We start from the raw sequence: 15,785 nt of genomic DNA, 5'->3' as shown, positions 1-15,785 counted from the left end.
CTTTCTAAACTTGAATTTGTAACCCTGGATATATCGAGCAAAAGCTACATGTCTTGGGTGCTTGATGCTGAAATTCATTTTAATGCGATGGGTCTGGCAGACACCATCAAGGACAAAAATCAAGCATCAACCAAGACCGTGCCAAAGCAAAGATATTCCTACGCCATCACCTTGATGAAGGCTTGAAAATGGAATATCTCACTATTAAAGATCCGGTCATACTGTGGAATAGTTTGAAAGATATGACCACCTGAAGATGGTCGTTCTTCCACAGGCACGTTATGATTGAACTCATCTAAGGCTACAAGATTTTAAATCTATCAGTGAGTATAATTCTGCTATGTTCAGAATTATTTTCCAATTGAAACTATGTAGTGATAATACTACTGATCATGATATGTTGGAGAAAACTTTTACCATTTTTTATGTCTCGAATATGCTTCTGCAGCAGCAATATCGAGAGATGAGATTCAAAAAGTATTCTGAACTTATCTCACATCTTCTTATAGCCGAGCAACATAATGGGCTATTAATGAAAAATGATGAAAGTCGACCTACTGATTCTTGTCCATTCCCTGAAGTGAATGAGACGAACTTCCACCAAGCTAAGCGTAGAAGAGGACGTGGCCCCAGTCGTGGTCATGGCCATGGTCGGGATAGAAACTCTAATCATGGTAATAATAATGCACCAAAGAACCCTCCCCCCCCCCCCTCTCCACCAGCAGTGGAAAAGAAAGGAATAAAAGCATGAAGCGGTGCAAGCAGCAAAGCCAGAAAATGCATGCTATAGATGTGGAGGAAAAAAGTACTGGTCACGTACCTGTCATACGCCAAAGCACCTGGTTGAGGTTTATCAAGCCTCCCTGAAGAAGACAGAAAAAAATGCTGAAGCAAATTTTATTTCTGAAGATAATTTAGACTTTATGCATTTGGATGTAGCTGATTACTTTGCACTCCCGGAAGGAGAAGTAAGTCATGTGATCGGTGATGGATCTATAGAGATGTAAATATTTTAATTTTTGTTATTTGTAGTAGATAGTATGGTTATGTAATTTTTGTACATAAATAAAAGTTATGCTTTGATAATGATGTTTACTATCATATTTATTTTGTTTATGTCATTTTGAAGAAAATAGATAATCCTCAAATTATGTTTGGATCAAAGACCAATCATGAAGATATTTGTGTAATTGATAGTGGAATAAATCATGCCATATTCAAATATCAGAAATACTTTTCTTATTTGCATAAGGAAAAGGCAAATGTTTCAACAATTTCTGGTAATATAAGTTTAATTGAAGGCTCCAGAAGAGCCACAATATTTATGTCTAAGGGAACAAAACTTATAATAGACAATGCATTATTCTCCTCCAAGTCCCGAAGAAACTTGTTAAGTTTTATAGATATCCGCCGAAATGGGTATCATATTGAGACGATAGATAAAATGAATATGGAATATCTTTGTATTACAAAGAATATTTCTGGCCAGAAGTGCATTGTAGAAAAGTTACAAACTTTATCTTCTGGCTTATACTATTCAAAGATTAGTACAGTTGAAATACACTCTATCGTAAACCTGAAGTTTACTGATTCAAATATTTTCGTGCTTTAGCATGGCCGTTTAGGCCATCCTAGATCAATAATGATGAGACGAATTACTGAAAATTCGAGTGGGCATCCATTAAAGAACCCGGAGATTCTTACAAATAATGAATTTTCTTGTGATGCTTGTTATCAAGGCAAAATGATCACTAGACCATCACCAATGAAGGTTGGCATTGAATCCCCTGCCTTTTTAGAACGCATACATGGGGATATATGTGAACCGATTCACCCACCAAGTGGGCTATTTAGATATTTTATGGTCCTAATAGATGCATCTTCAAGATGGTCTCATGTGTGCCTACTATCATCTCGCAACCTGGCGTTTGCAAAGCTATTAGCCCAAATAATTGGATTAAGGGCACAATTCCCAGATTATCCCATAAAAGCTATTCGCCTTAATAATGCTGGAGAATTCTCATCTCAAGCTTTTGATGATTATTTTCTATCAGTTGGGATAAAAGTTGAACATCATGTAGTTTATGTTCATACTCAAAATGGCCTTGCAGAGTCATTTATTAAACGCTTGTAATTGATAGCAAGACCACTACTTATGAAAACAAAATTGTCCACTACTGTTTGGGGTCATGCTATGTTGCATGCAGCATCACTTATCCGTCTTATACCGACACATTATAATAAATATTCTCCGTCACAATTAGTTTTTAGTCATGAACAATTGACGGGAGATTTATTTACTGCTCGATTTGCAGATTGTCGGTTTAATGAAATAAATTTTCCATAATTAGGGGGAGAGATAAAGGAAATCAAAAGAGAAATTGTGTGAAAAGTTTTATCATTATCTCATTTTGATCCATGTACCCCGGCCTTATATGTAATCAGGAGGTCCAGAAGATCATCTATTTACAAAATATAGCAAATCAAATGCCAGACGCATTTACTGATTAGAAAAGGATAATTAAGTCACATATCCCTGCAGAGAATATGCATATCCGAATTGATGTCCCAGCAGGACAATCTACTAGCATGAGAGCTAGTGAACCTAAAGCACGCCTAAAGCGTGGTAGGCCTTTGGGTTCTAAGGATCGAAATTCTCGAAAAAAGAAAATTGACAAATAATAACGATACTATGAAGGGATCTCCTGAAGAGACCCATGATCTGATTAGTTCTGGGAGTCCTGAAGAAATCAATGAACCCAAGACTCAAGTGAGCGAGGAACTTTTAATAAGTTCTACTGGTGATGGGATTAATTTAAATCAATCTGAAATAGTGGTGGATAATATTTTTATATATAATGTTGCACTTAACATTATGGAAGATAGTGAGGATTTTGAACCACGATATGTCGAAGAATGTTGACAAAGATCTGATTGGCCAAACTGGCAAGGGAAAATTCAATCAGAATTGAACGCACTTGCTAAAAGAGAGGTCTTTAGACCAGTAGTCCAAACACCTGCTGGTATAAAATCAGTTGGTCATAAATGGGTTTTTGTGCAAAAAAGGAATGACAAAAATGAAGTTGAAAGATACAAGACTTGCCTTGTCGCACAAGGATTCTCACAACGACCTGGAGTCGATTATGAAGAAACATATTCACCCGTTATGGATGTCATAACATTTCGATATCTCATCAGTTTAGCCTTACGTGAAAGGCTTGAAATACATCTAATGGATGTGGTTACAGCTTATCTGTACGGGTCACTTGATAATGAAATTTACATGAAAATTCCTGAAGGATTTAAAATGCCTGAAGCATATTCAAAATCTCGAAAAATGTACTCAATTAGATTACAAAGATCTTTATACGGTTTAAAGCAATCTGGGCACATGTGGTATAATTGCCTCAGTGAATATTTGCTAAAAGAGGGTTACATAAATGATGTTATTTGTCCATGTATTTTTATAAAGAAAATGGCATCCGAATTTGTTATACTTGTTGTTTATGTTGATGACATAAATCTTGTTGGAACTCCAGAAGAGCTCCAAAAGGCAATTAAATATCTTAAGAAAGAATTTGAGATGAAAGATCTTGGAAAGACAAAACTTTGTCTTGGTCTGTAAATTGAACATGTAGCAGACGGGATCTTTATCCATCAATCTGCCTATACATAAAGGATTTTAAAACGCTTTTACATGGACAAAGCGCACCCATTGAGTACACCAATGGTTGTTCGATCGCTTGAAGTGAATAAGGACCCGTTCCGACCTCCAGAAGAGGAAGAGGAACTCCTTGGTCCTGAAACACCATATCTCAGTGCAATTGGTACACTTATGTATCTTGCTAATGCTACAAGGCCTGACATAGCATTTTCGGTTAATTTACTAGCAAGATATAGCTCTTCTCCTACAAAGAGACATTGGAATGGGATTAATCATATTTTGTGATATTTAAAGGGAACTCTTGGTATGGGTTTGTTTTATACTAACAAAGGTAGTGCAGATCTTATTGGTTATGCAGGTTATTTATCTGATCCCCATAAAGCTCGATCTCAAACCGAGTACGTGTTTACATGAGGAGGTACTGTCATATCATGGCGCTCCACAAAGCAATCTATTGTTGCTACTTCTTCAAATCATGCTGAGATAATAGCTATTCATGAAGCAAGTAGGGAATGCGTATGGTTGAATTCAGTGATTCATTTTATTCAAGAAAAATGTGGTTTGGAATGTGATAAAAGATCCACAATTTTATACGAAGACAATGCTTCATGCATAGCCTAATTGAAGGGAGGATTCATAAAAGGAGATAGAACGAAGCACATTTTACCAAAATTATTCTACACACACGATCTTCAGAAAAATGGTGACATTGATGTGCAACAAATTCGTTCAAGTGACAATCCGGCAGATTTATTCACTGAATCTTTGCCAACTTCAACTTTTAAGGAGATGGTATACAAGATTGGAATGCGGAGACTCAAATATTTGAAATAAGGTTTTCATGAGGGGGAGTAAAATACGCGATGTACTCTTTTTTTTCTTACTAAGGTTTTTTCCCACAGGGTTTTCCTTATAAGGTTTTTAATGAGGCAACTAGCAATGCGTATTACTAAATATCTGTATTCTTTTTCCTTCACTAGAATTTTTTTTCCACGTGGTTTTTCCTAGTAAGGTTTTAATGAGGCACATTATCTTTTAATGAATACCCAAGGGAGGGTGTTATAAATATATTATATTATGGATGTTCATTTAGTACTCCTTGTAAATAAGCTTCATGAAGAAGTTTATCCATATGAGACTACGCCGTAAATATGTTTATATATTTAGTACTCTATTGGAAATAAGTCTCCTCGAGAAGCTTATCATTTTGGTACTCCGTTATGGATAAAAATTACCCCCAATAGAAGATTATCTATATCTGGTACAGTAGCAGCTTACAAGCAACTTACAAGCAGCTTACACAGCAGCTTGCAGTAGCAGCTTCCTTTCTTCTATAAATAGAGGAGTTTTCAGTTCATTATGTACATAAGTTTGAAGTTTGAATAATATATCAGTTTCTCTCTATACTTGTCTTTACTTTACAATCTTTATTTTATAACACGGTCAATATTTTAGGAAATTTTTGTTTTTTTGTTGACAAATTAAACATTTCAAAAATTTAACGTCTTAGATTGGGTTGAGAAACAAGTACTATGTGAATTTGAATATTACGTACTTATTTTCAATACTGTTTCCTTCTATATTTGTATTTTAAATTTAAGCCTTAACTTTGGCAAACAAGTGCTTGAAAGAAAAGTTTTATGATCGCTTTAGCCATAAATCAAATTAAAAAAGTACTAGCTTTTGTTGATGTAAGTCGCCAGTACTAAATAGGATCTGACTCTGGGGCCTTTAATACTTTTGAGATCTTTTTATTGTGAGAGTTTGATGCGGATCGAATTAAATTGATCATATATTATTTAAGTATCAGATGTCTAAATTTAATTTGTTTAACCAAACAAGTGTACTATACATGATTAAAAGAAATTAAAGATGGCTAGTTACTCTAAATTCAATAAATAAACAAAATCAATGGTCGAATTTTTGGCACCAAATAAAATAAATTTACGAGGCATTTAGTCGGTGTAAAATATGGTCTTACATAGCAGTACAAAACTAAAAGAATCATGACCAAAATATGTTGTAAACTACTTCATATTAGGACTTCCTACATCGTTCAAATAAGAAAGAATTTAACAAATAAATTTTTAGGTTAATTTTAAAGTAGTTAATATTACAAAAAGTTACAAAAGAATAATTATTATATTATGATTAGCATTCAAATAAAGAAAGAATTATAAGGCCAAATCTTGACTGATTTTAAAATCTTAAATATTGCGATACATATATAATTCAAATAAGTAAAGCTTTAATAAGCAAAATTTTAATAGTTTTTTAAAGTATTATATTAGGAAAATAATTAAATGATAATTTTGTTTATAAAATCTACTTTAACGGTAAAACTTAATTTTATATACAAACCTTCGATTCCAAGAACATAAAAGGTTTAATTTAGCTCTGCGTAGAATGGCGGAAGTAGTAGTTGCTATATAAATCATGTTTTAAATTTTAATGTCCCGAAAAGGAATGAAACTATAATTTCCATGTCCAACGAGGAATGGAAAGTTGTGACCAACTCCAACTCCAATACCAACGAGGAGTGGGAAGTTATAGTTATAGGGAACTGACTGAATATATGTATAAATTACCTTTACTTCTTATAATGCTTGCAAAGAATATTTTTTTACTTAGGATGGAGGAAACAACTGATGTCAAGGACAGAATAACAGAGTTGCCTGAGAACGTCATATATCACATCATACGCCAGGTTGGCCGCTGCAACCTAAAAGAGGCAGCTCGAACTTGTGTCTTGTCCAAGACATGGAATCGCCTTTGGACTTTGCGACCTGACCTGATGTTCGATCAGTGCAGCCACAGCAGTTTCAGGTCCCTGGAGAAATTTGTCAAATTCGTCGATGATTCCCTTGAGCCTTATGTCAAGGAAAAACTAAGCATCGATTCATTCATCCTTAGGCAGCTTCGTCATCCAGAATTGGCTTCGCATTTAGATCGATGGACGAACATGGCAATTAAACATAATGTCAGAGAGCTTGAAATTGACATGGGGGCACTGTATTATAACGTTCCTGATACTATTTATGCAGGTAAAACGTTGACTAAATTGTGGCTATGGATGTGCAACTTTGAAAAAGATAATAGCACTAGTACGACCAACAAATTGCAAAGATTAATTAGTACATGCCCTTTCATCAGGGATCTAAAATTAGATCGTTGCAGGGGAATACAAAATTTGCATGTTTTTGGCCTAGTAAATCTAGAAAATTTAGAGCTATCGGAGTGTGAAGGGCTTGAAAAACTGCAAATCCAGGCTCCAAATCTTCGAAAATTTGTATATGTAGGGGTGCCTTTGTACAAGCAACAGAAGAAACGTGAAGTGGAACTGCTACCTTGCAAAATTGATATCTTAGATGGTTATAAGACACTAGAAATTCTCAGCTTGGAAGCTAGCACTATGACGGATCAACAGTTTGAACATCAATGCTCTAAGTTCTCAGCTCTTAAGGAATTGGAATTAAGGAGATGTTATACAATGAAAAATATAGTGATTGCGAGTGAAAAACTCAAGATATTCAGTTTATCACATTGGATGAATTTGGAGCAAGTCAAAATGCTGACTCCAAATCTGATGGAATTCAATTTTGTGGGTTGCAAGATGCCATTCTCAACTATGAATCCTTATAGCCTGGAAGAGGCCGATCTTGATTTTCAGCCGCCAACTCTATCAAAATCTTACTTTGGAGATGTAGATACATTTTGGTACAATAATCTTCAGGATTTCGTTAAGAAATTCAACTATTCTAAGGGTCTGATATTAGTTATCCATTGTGAGAAGGTAATTTCTATTTCTATTGGAGTATATTTTTCCTCTGCTTCACCACTAGTGTAACATCATAATACATACGATTCATACGTCTCTTTGTTTTTTTAAACTTTTTCATTGTTGTTTAACCTTTGAGTGGCCTAGATTTCAACAGCCTAATCTGTTTTGGGTTTCTTTATGGATGGCAGAATAAAAGCATCCTTATTTATGAAGATGCACGAGAAGTTCTGGTTCCTCCAGTTCGAGAACTCCAACTACTTATTACTCCTATGAAAACTCCGACACATCTTGAATTACTCGTAGATGATTTAATGTCCTGGGATCCTAACATAATATCTATAGTGCCATGTACTGACAGCAAAATACTCCAGGTATAAGTATATATGTTAAAGCCTAACAGCTATTTTCATATAGCCTAGCTAGAACATGCTATTTTACTGCGTTTATTCAATATATCTAATTAGTTTTTTTTTTTTTGGTTTGGAATAATAACAGGCATTGCGGCAGAATGTAACAGGAAACGTAGAGAAGGAAAATGGTGAACCTAACAAAGTTAGAATTTTTAAAGGCGCTGCTGCTGTGGAAGGGACGTCCAATTTGTATACTTGGCTGAAATCCACGTCCCTAATTGAGAAAATTACTACTTTTATGTTCAAATAATACGAAAATGCATCGCCCTGTTAGATCTTTAATTATCTTTCTTTTACATAGTAAAACTTAGGTAACATGCGTTCGAAATTTTTTCTTTTTTCACTTTGCTCTGAACTTGTGTGTTACATATGAAGTAAAATTTACCTTTTCGTACGCTTGTATGAAATTTAGAGCATGTTCGTGCGAGAAGTCGATGAAATTAATCAGCTATATCCTGGTGTTATTTGAACCACTTTTTTATTTCGAAATACTGGTGTTAAAGAATTCCAATTTCCTTAAGAAGACTCTCTTTTTCAAGAAATCTTCATCAGTATTTTGGGACTTTGCTCTAAATTATAGTTTACATATATTTGGATTTAACCAACTTTGCTTTTCTGTACGATTATATATTGGAAAAGGGTTAATGCATGCTTGGGGTGCAACAGGTGAAAGTCTGGTCATGATTTTACGGCTAAAAGATAGCCAGAGAGCTAAAATTTTCTTAGATGTGGTCTACTTTTATTTTTCGTTGTTTCATCTTTCGTTTAACCTTCTTGATTTGAGGCTTAAATGTTATACTCGTGTCAAGAAAACAAGGTTGCCCATACTCTTAAATTAAATCTACGTAGTTAACTGCATAAACTGAAATTTAGGTCCTTTTCTTTTCTTAATAAATTTTAAGAAATTCATCTCAGAACCCCTCTTTTATGTATTTTGGTGATCATCGATTGATCTCCGTTAGGATCGGAAACTCGGGTAGTGCGAAATTTAGCCAAACAACGGTATAATGACAATAACAAAGACAATGGAAGTTGATAATAACGACAATTAAAAAATATAAAAAAGACACAAATTTAACGTGGTTCGGTCAAGGTGACATACGTCCACAAGCGGAGAGGAGCAATTTCACTATACCAACAGGAGTACAAAAGAGAGTACAAAATTAGAGTAAATACTCTAATTAATCCCAAATACCCCAAGAGAATAACCTCACAAGATCACTCCAAAGAAAGGGTTCACACAAGTGTTTCCCAACGCTCACTCTCTTACAAAATACTCTATAATGAAATAAAGGAGGGGAAAGAAAGACAAGAGTGAAAAGCTCTTGAATTGGTGTGTTTTCAAATGAGGAGAAACTCCTCTATTTATAGCAAAAAATCTTTGGCCTGATAATGGATATTATGTCATGGCAAATGTCATGATCCACAAATTTGTTATAATGGATATTATGTCATGGCAAATGTGATGAACCACAAATTTGTTATAATGGATATTATGTGTCACGACCCAATTTCACATGTAGGTCGTGATGGCGCCCAACACTACAGCTAGGCAAGCCAACTAATAAATTAAGCATACATTGATAAAATTTAAAACCAAGAAAATATAAACCCAAACTCTACCAATGTGTGTGCCAAGACCTGGTGTCACAAGTGAATGAGCATCTAGTAGATTATACAAAACTCCAAATACTGTCTGAAATGAAATAGACAGAATGTAGATATAAGAAGAGACACTGATAGCTGCAAAACGGCTCAGAAAGGCAGCTCACCACTATGCCTCGGGATGACGTGGATATGTGATGATAGGTCCTCCACTAGTACCTGTCTCAGATCCTGCACAAAAAGTGCATCAAATGTAGTATGAGTACGTAAACAACGTGTACCAAGTAAGTATCAAGCCTAATCTCGAAGTGGTAGAGACGAGATGACCGACTTTGACACTCACTATAAGTCAATAATACTTGAAATAAAATTAGGATATTTAAATCAGCGTGATTTACAGAATTTACAATAATTTATTTAGTCAGCAGAAATAATCAAATTCCTTCAAATGTATCAATTCTCAATATATTAATTAAATTCCTTCAATTCAAATAAATTCCAATTTATCAATTAAATCTCATTTACAGGAGTAACAATTAATTCCTTAACAAGCAAGAATAATAGTTCATTAAATTTTGAAGATTTTTTAATTTACTAATTAGCTTCACAAGCTGAAATAAATTATTAAAGTATCGTGTAATTATTATTATTATTATTAAGCATGATTTCTGCCGAGGACGTACGGCCCGATCCAGAGTGCCGTGTACACTGCCGAGGGATGTGCGGCGCGATCCATAGATGCATCTATCCTGCCGAGGCGTTCGGTCCGCTCCACAAGAAAGGAGGACATTTTCTTATGTGCCTCCGGAAGGACAATATGTTTATTATAAGATAAATTTTGGAGGAGAACAATTTCTTTTGACAATTAATTGATTTAAATAGAAATCAAACCTATGAGATTTTCATCCTTTAATATCTTTATCAAACAATTCACAATATATTCATATATATATCAATTAATATTAATTAATCAAAGAATATAATTTACACAAGTAATACACGCTTTGAGTCGTAAACTACCCGGACTTTAACATTAATAATAGCTACGCACGGACTCTCGTCACCTCGTGCGTATGTAGCCCCCACAATTAGCAACAATTATTTAATCTCAATCACCTATGAGGTAATTTCCCCCTCACAAGATTAGACAAGAGACTTACCTCGTCTTGCTCTAATTTAATCCACAACTTTTGCCTTTTTCACGATTATCCAACTCTGTCTCGCTCGAATCTAACTAAAATAATTCGATACAATCACTAAGTATTATAGGAATCAATTCTATAAGAAAATACTACATTTTAAAGAAAAGATCCGAAATTAATTAAAAATTCGTCCGCAGGGCCCACATCTCGGAATCCGGCGAAAGTTATGAAATCCGACAACCCATTCAATTGCAAATCCAACCATACCAGTTTCACTCAAATCCGACTTCGAATCGATACCGAAATCTCAAAATTTTGTTTCTATGAGATTTCTAAACTTTTCCAAATCTCAAATATCAAAACACTAATTAAATTGAGAAAAACAATGATACACTTGTATATGTAGACCAAATCCGAGTTAGAATCACTTTCCCCAATGTTTTTCCCTCGAAAATCTGCCAAAAGTCGTCTCTACTCAAGCTCAAGTTCGTCAAAAATGGCAAATGGGACGAATGCCCTCTTTTTATAAAACTACTCAGCAGCCTTCGGAACTGGTCCTCGAACTGGGCCTCGATCGCGGTATCGAACATCTGCCTTCTATCAGGGCATCGAGGTTGTGCCTTCGATCAGGGCATCGAGCTTGGGTCTCGATCCTAGCCCTCGAGCCATACCTTCGATCATGCCCTCGAGCCTTGCCTTCAATCGCGACTTCGATCTCAGGCTCGAGCCTGGACCTCGGTCATGGCCTCGATCAGGGTATCGAGGTTGGGACTTCGATCATAGCCTCAATCATGTCATCGAGCTTGAGCCTTCGATCGTGACCCTCGATCTTGGGTCTCGATCCTGGCCCTCGAGCTGGACCTTCGATCATGGCCCTCGAGTTGGACCTTCGATCATGACTTCGATATCTAGCTCAAGCCTGTACCTCGTCAACCCTGGGCTCGATATCTGCCTCGGTATCTGGGCTCGATCACAGCCCAGAATGTCCAACAGAAGAGGAAAAATTACAACAGCTTTTTAACTCAAATTTTTGATCCGTTAACCATCCGAAACTCACCCGAGGCCCTCGGGACCTCAACCAAATATACCAACAAGTCCTAAAACATCATACGAACTTAGTCGAACCTCTAAATCACATCAAACAACGCTAAAATCATGAATCATACCCCAATTCAAGCTTAATGAAACTAAGAGTTTTCAACTTCTACATTCAATGTTGGAACCTATCAAATCAACTCCGATTGACCTTAAATTTTACACACAAGTCATAAATTACATAATGGAGCTATAAAAATTTTCGGAACTGGATTCCGACTCCGGTATCAAAAAGTCAACTCCCCGGTCAAACTTTCAAACTTTAAATTCCTATTTTAGCCATTTCAAGCCTAATTTCATTACGGACTTCCAAATAAAATTCCGATCACGCTCCGTAGTCCAAAATCACCATGCGGAGCTGTTGGAATCATCAAAATTCTATTCCGGAATTATTTTCTCAAAATGTTGACCGAAGTCAAACTTAGCACTTTAAGGCCAACTTAAGGAACCAAGTATTCCGGTTTCACCTCAAACACTTCCAAATCCCGAACCAACCATCCCCGCAAGTCATAAATCATTACAAGTAGCTACAAAAAGCTTTATTTTAGGGAACTGGATTCTAAAAGTTAAAATGACCGGTTGGATCATTACATTATGTCATTGCAAATGTCATGAAAATTTGGCCATATTACAATCTCATTAATTTGCGACCAACTAGGAGCCATGTTGTAACACAAAAGAGAGAAGTTATATGGTAGTAATATTTTGTCCTATTTTGTTGGGTTTCAGGTACCATAAATATTGCTAGACATTGAAATTCTTGTACAATCTCATTGTTCTTTCTCATATTTCCTCAGTTAAATGGAGCAATCTTTTTGTTCTGTATGGTTTCAATTCTCAGAAAAATTCAGGCCACCTTTCATTAAGGGATAAAATCCTCTTTCAAATAGTTTCAAGCAAAACACAATAGATTCAGCTTCCAACCGGAGGCGGATGCAATGTACCAACATTTTTTATGCGAAAGTAAATTTATATGTAAAAATATATTAATATTGCAATATATATGAACCCATAACTTTAAAAAGACAATTGGTTCAATACTAAAAACCTTAAAGGTTAAACCCATAAAACTTAAATCCTAAATCTACTTACTCAGTCACAATTGATGTAGGTGGTCAACTTTTTCAAACCACAAAACAGTTGCAACTAATAAACCTACAACACTGCATTAAACGAGCAAATTAAACAAACCATTCAACATCTTTGTACAATGCAAGTTAATTTTCCTAGACACAGGGGATTAAAACATGTTCTTGCTTGGTGAATCATAAACTTTCCCTTTGTGTTATCCACCTTAAGCTTATTGCCATACATATCAAGCTTGCCCTTAAACTTTGTCGTTCCCCAAGTTCACTTTGTCGATAACCTCACCCAAGTCCTACTTGAAAATATCATTGACTGCTAAAAAAAAAGGACATTAGTTAGTGGAATAGGAAGTTATGAAATTGGAGGAGGATCTTACAGTAGTAAGCTTCCGGCCGCCGTTGAACTCGTATCCTTCAGGAGTCATCTCATCGCATTCGAAGAGCATCACTGGAGCATAAGCTCCGCTCGTTGAATCCTCTGCTGTGAACGGCCTCCCATATTATCCGGGAATCAACGTCACAGTCTTATATTTCTTGCACCCTTTGCACTGAATATGAAAAATTAATTAGAGAGATGAGAAACAAAGTTGGATGTAAACAAGGATAAAATTACGAGTTTTTTTTTTTTACGTTTATGACATGGTTGACTGTGTCACGCCCGTTGTACTCACTGTCATTCATATAGACACACTGTCTTTTTGACAGCTCGTCACAGTTTTGGCATTTCAGCTGAAACAAAAACAAAGAACATAGAAACTAAGATATTTTCTCTAGCTACTTGTTCTTCATATAAACAAAATGAAATTCTTTCCACCGTTTGGAACGTGGTGGCAATGCGGCTCAACCTATAGTTGATTTCTAGTAGAAATATAAGCTAGTTATGAAGAACATTGGAGTTTTTGTTTCGAGGGAGGAGAAGCAATGCTTGCACATTTATGTAGGAGTAAGCATGTGGGGCAAAACGTGAGTAGATTGTGGGTGTACGATAGAATGGTGAACTTTAGTAATTCGAGTTTGTAAACTTTAGTAAAGATTTCAGCCTAAAGAAATAGGCATAATCGAAATATTGACTCCATTAAAATAATCCGACTATGCCATATTTTTTTAAGCTGAAAATTTTACCAAAGTTTGTGGCGATATATCATATATATCCAAGACAAATCTGATATTGGATAATTGTAGATAGGAAATAGGGAGAGAATAATATGGAGAGAGGGTATTCGGTGAAGACAATGGAGATATATCCCCTCCTATATAGAATCTCTCCAATTTTAGCAGTGCAGGTCTAATTTAATGACATATGTCATTTTTCAAATCTAAAGGCCAAGATTAAATCAGTCCATAAACTATGGTTAAAATTAAATATTTCTATAATTTAGTTTTTTCTTAAATCTAAAATCATTTACTTACGGGGATAGTGGGATACCGTACCAGCAAATCAAATTCTTTCATGAATTTTTTTTATTATTATTCTTTCATGAATCAAATCTCCAAATTGTTAAATCTTTTTCTCCCCAAATTCTAAATTCCTTCAAATGAGATATTATTTTCACAGGGACAATTTCATTTGTGTTCTTCCAACTTTTTTGTTTCTTAGAAACCAAATAAATATAGTTTTTTTTGTAGCAATTGGTTGCATTGATAAAATTTTTTGATTGAAGTTAATGTGAAGAAAAATAACGAAAAAGACAAATTGTTAATTCATAAGAGAAAAATTGAATACAAAAAGATAGTTTCTCTATGATTGGTTAAAGGAACTAACAACATCATACCAGTTAAAAATGATCAACATAACAACAACAACAACAACAACAACAACAACAACCCAGTGAAATCTCACTAGTGGGGTCTGGGGAGGATAGTGTATACGCAGATCTTACCCCTACCCTGAAGAGGTAAAAAGACTGTTTCCGAAAGTCCCTCGGCTCAAGAGGATAAAAAGACAATATAAGACAACATAATAGCAACATAAAAATGGTCAACATAATAATTCATACTAGCATGGGGTCATCTGCAATCTTATTCATAACTTTTAGCTTTTTTGAACTTTCATTTCGAAACTAAGATTGAAAGTCTATACAAGGAATAGAGTCTAATTTTCAAGTGATAAATGTAGAGCAAACTGCTATCATGTTGCCTTTTTGCTTGAAGGCAGGCATAGCCACTAGGAAGAAACATGTTCTTATCGATCAACATTTTGTGAAACAGTTTGTAATCTTAATTATTCAACTTGCTATGTGTGTTTAAGGAATGCAATTTATCACATTGTTAAATATTGATTTCCTACTTTATTCTCAAAAGTTCAGTTGAGACATTTTATCAAACACATCGTAGATATTTTTTTAACATGGGTAATTTGACACTACAAAAATCACAAGAGGTTTAATTTAACACTACAGAAATCACAAGAGGTGTAAGACTGAAGAAGAACCCGTTTTGTTGCCGTCACTCTTTGCCCACAATAATATTTTGCTCAACAACTGATTTTATTTTTCTCCTTGCAATTTGGTGGTGGTGTTGTTGTTGCAGTAGTTTGTAAATGGTTTAATCTTTTATTTTTCTTCATTCTTGTGCCAAAGAATCGTTTCCATTGATCCGAAAATATTTTTCCAATCAAAATGAAACCCATCAAGATTTTTTGGATAGTTCATTTCTCTTTCTAATTTTGACACTAACCCAACAAGAGAATGTAGTTTAATCATGGTTTAGTCTAAATAAAGTTTGATCCTTGGATCTAAAAGATGACAAATGTCATTAAATTAGACATGCACTTATAAAAATGGAGAGATACTGTAGAGGAGTTGAGCCCAATCCGATATATACACAAGATGTCAAGATTCACAGCTTTATGAGAAATTTTAGAATGTATCTCGCACACCTAACCCAAATTGTGTGAGACAATGTATTTATTAATATTAATTAATTATTAGAAAAATGACATTGTATAGACGCTGTAAAAATAATAACCGAAAAGATGTATAAAATTTGTATGTATATATATAG

The 15,785-nt window shown here is 34.9% G+C and overlaps 1 protein-coding gene and 1 long non-coding RNA gene across 3 annotated transcripts; one reads left to right on the top strand and one right to left on the bottom strand.

Moving 5' to 3' along the window:
• The first annotated feature begins 6,296 nt into the window (after positions 1-6,296).
• On the top strand, positions 6,297-8,105 carry LOC107760539 (putative FBD-associated F-box protein At5g56560). The gene is made up of 3 exons (XM_016578607.1): positions 6,297-7,457; positions 7,634-7,816; positions 7,941-8,105. The coding sequence occupies exons 1-3, from the start codon at positions 6,297-6,299 to the stop codon at positions 8,103-8,105; spliced, it is 1,509 nt and encodes a 502-aa protein (XP_016434093.1).
• Positions 8,106-12,730: 4,625 nt separating this feature from the next.
• Positions 12,731-15,546, bottom strand: LOC107760547 (uncharacterized). 2 transcript variants are annotated; one of them, XR_001642426.2, is made up of 3 exons: positions 15,214-15,546; positions 13,413-13,511; positions 12,731-13,330 (listed from the first exon to the last, which is right to left on the bottom strand). It is a non-coding gene; the product is annotated as an uncharacterized LOC107760547 (long non-coding RNA). The 2 variants fall into 2 exon arrangements; XR_012708477.1 differs by lacking the exon at positions 15,214-15,546 and having other exon boundaries at positions 13,413-13,652.
• Positions 15,547-15,785: the final 239 nt, after the last annotated feature.

The sequence above is a fragment of the Nicotiana tabacum genome, chromosome 4 (assembly GCF_000715075.1).
Source record: "Nicotiana tabacum cultivar K326 chromosome 4, ASM71507v2, whole genome shotgun sequence".
Lineage (NCBI taxonomy): Eukaryota > Viridiplantae > Streptophyta > Magnoliopsida > Solanales > Solanaceae > Nicotiana > Nicotiana tabacum.
The sequence above is the reverse complement of the archived record's forward strand: the minus strand, read 5'-3'. Positions and strand labels throughout refer to the sequence as shown.

Coding starts and splice junctions, on each gene's coding strand:
- LOC107760539 (XM_016578607.1), top strand. CDS start 6,297: ATGGAGGAAACAACTGATGTCAAGGACAGAATAACAGAGTTGCCTGAG. Junction 7,458..7,633: donor TAGTTATCCATTGTGAGAAG/GTAATTTCTATT, acceptor TATGGATGGCAG/AATAAAAGCATCCTTATTTA. Junction 7,817..7,940: donor CTGACAGCAAAATACTCCAG/GTATAAGTATAT, acceptor GAATAATAACAG/GCATTGCGGCAGAATGTAAC.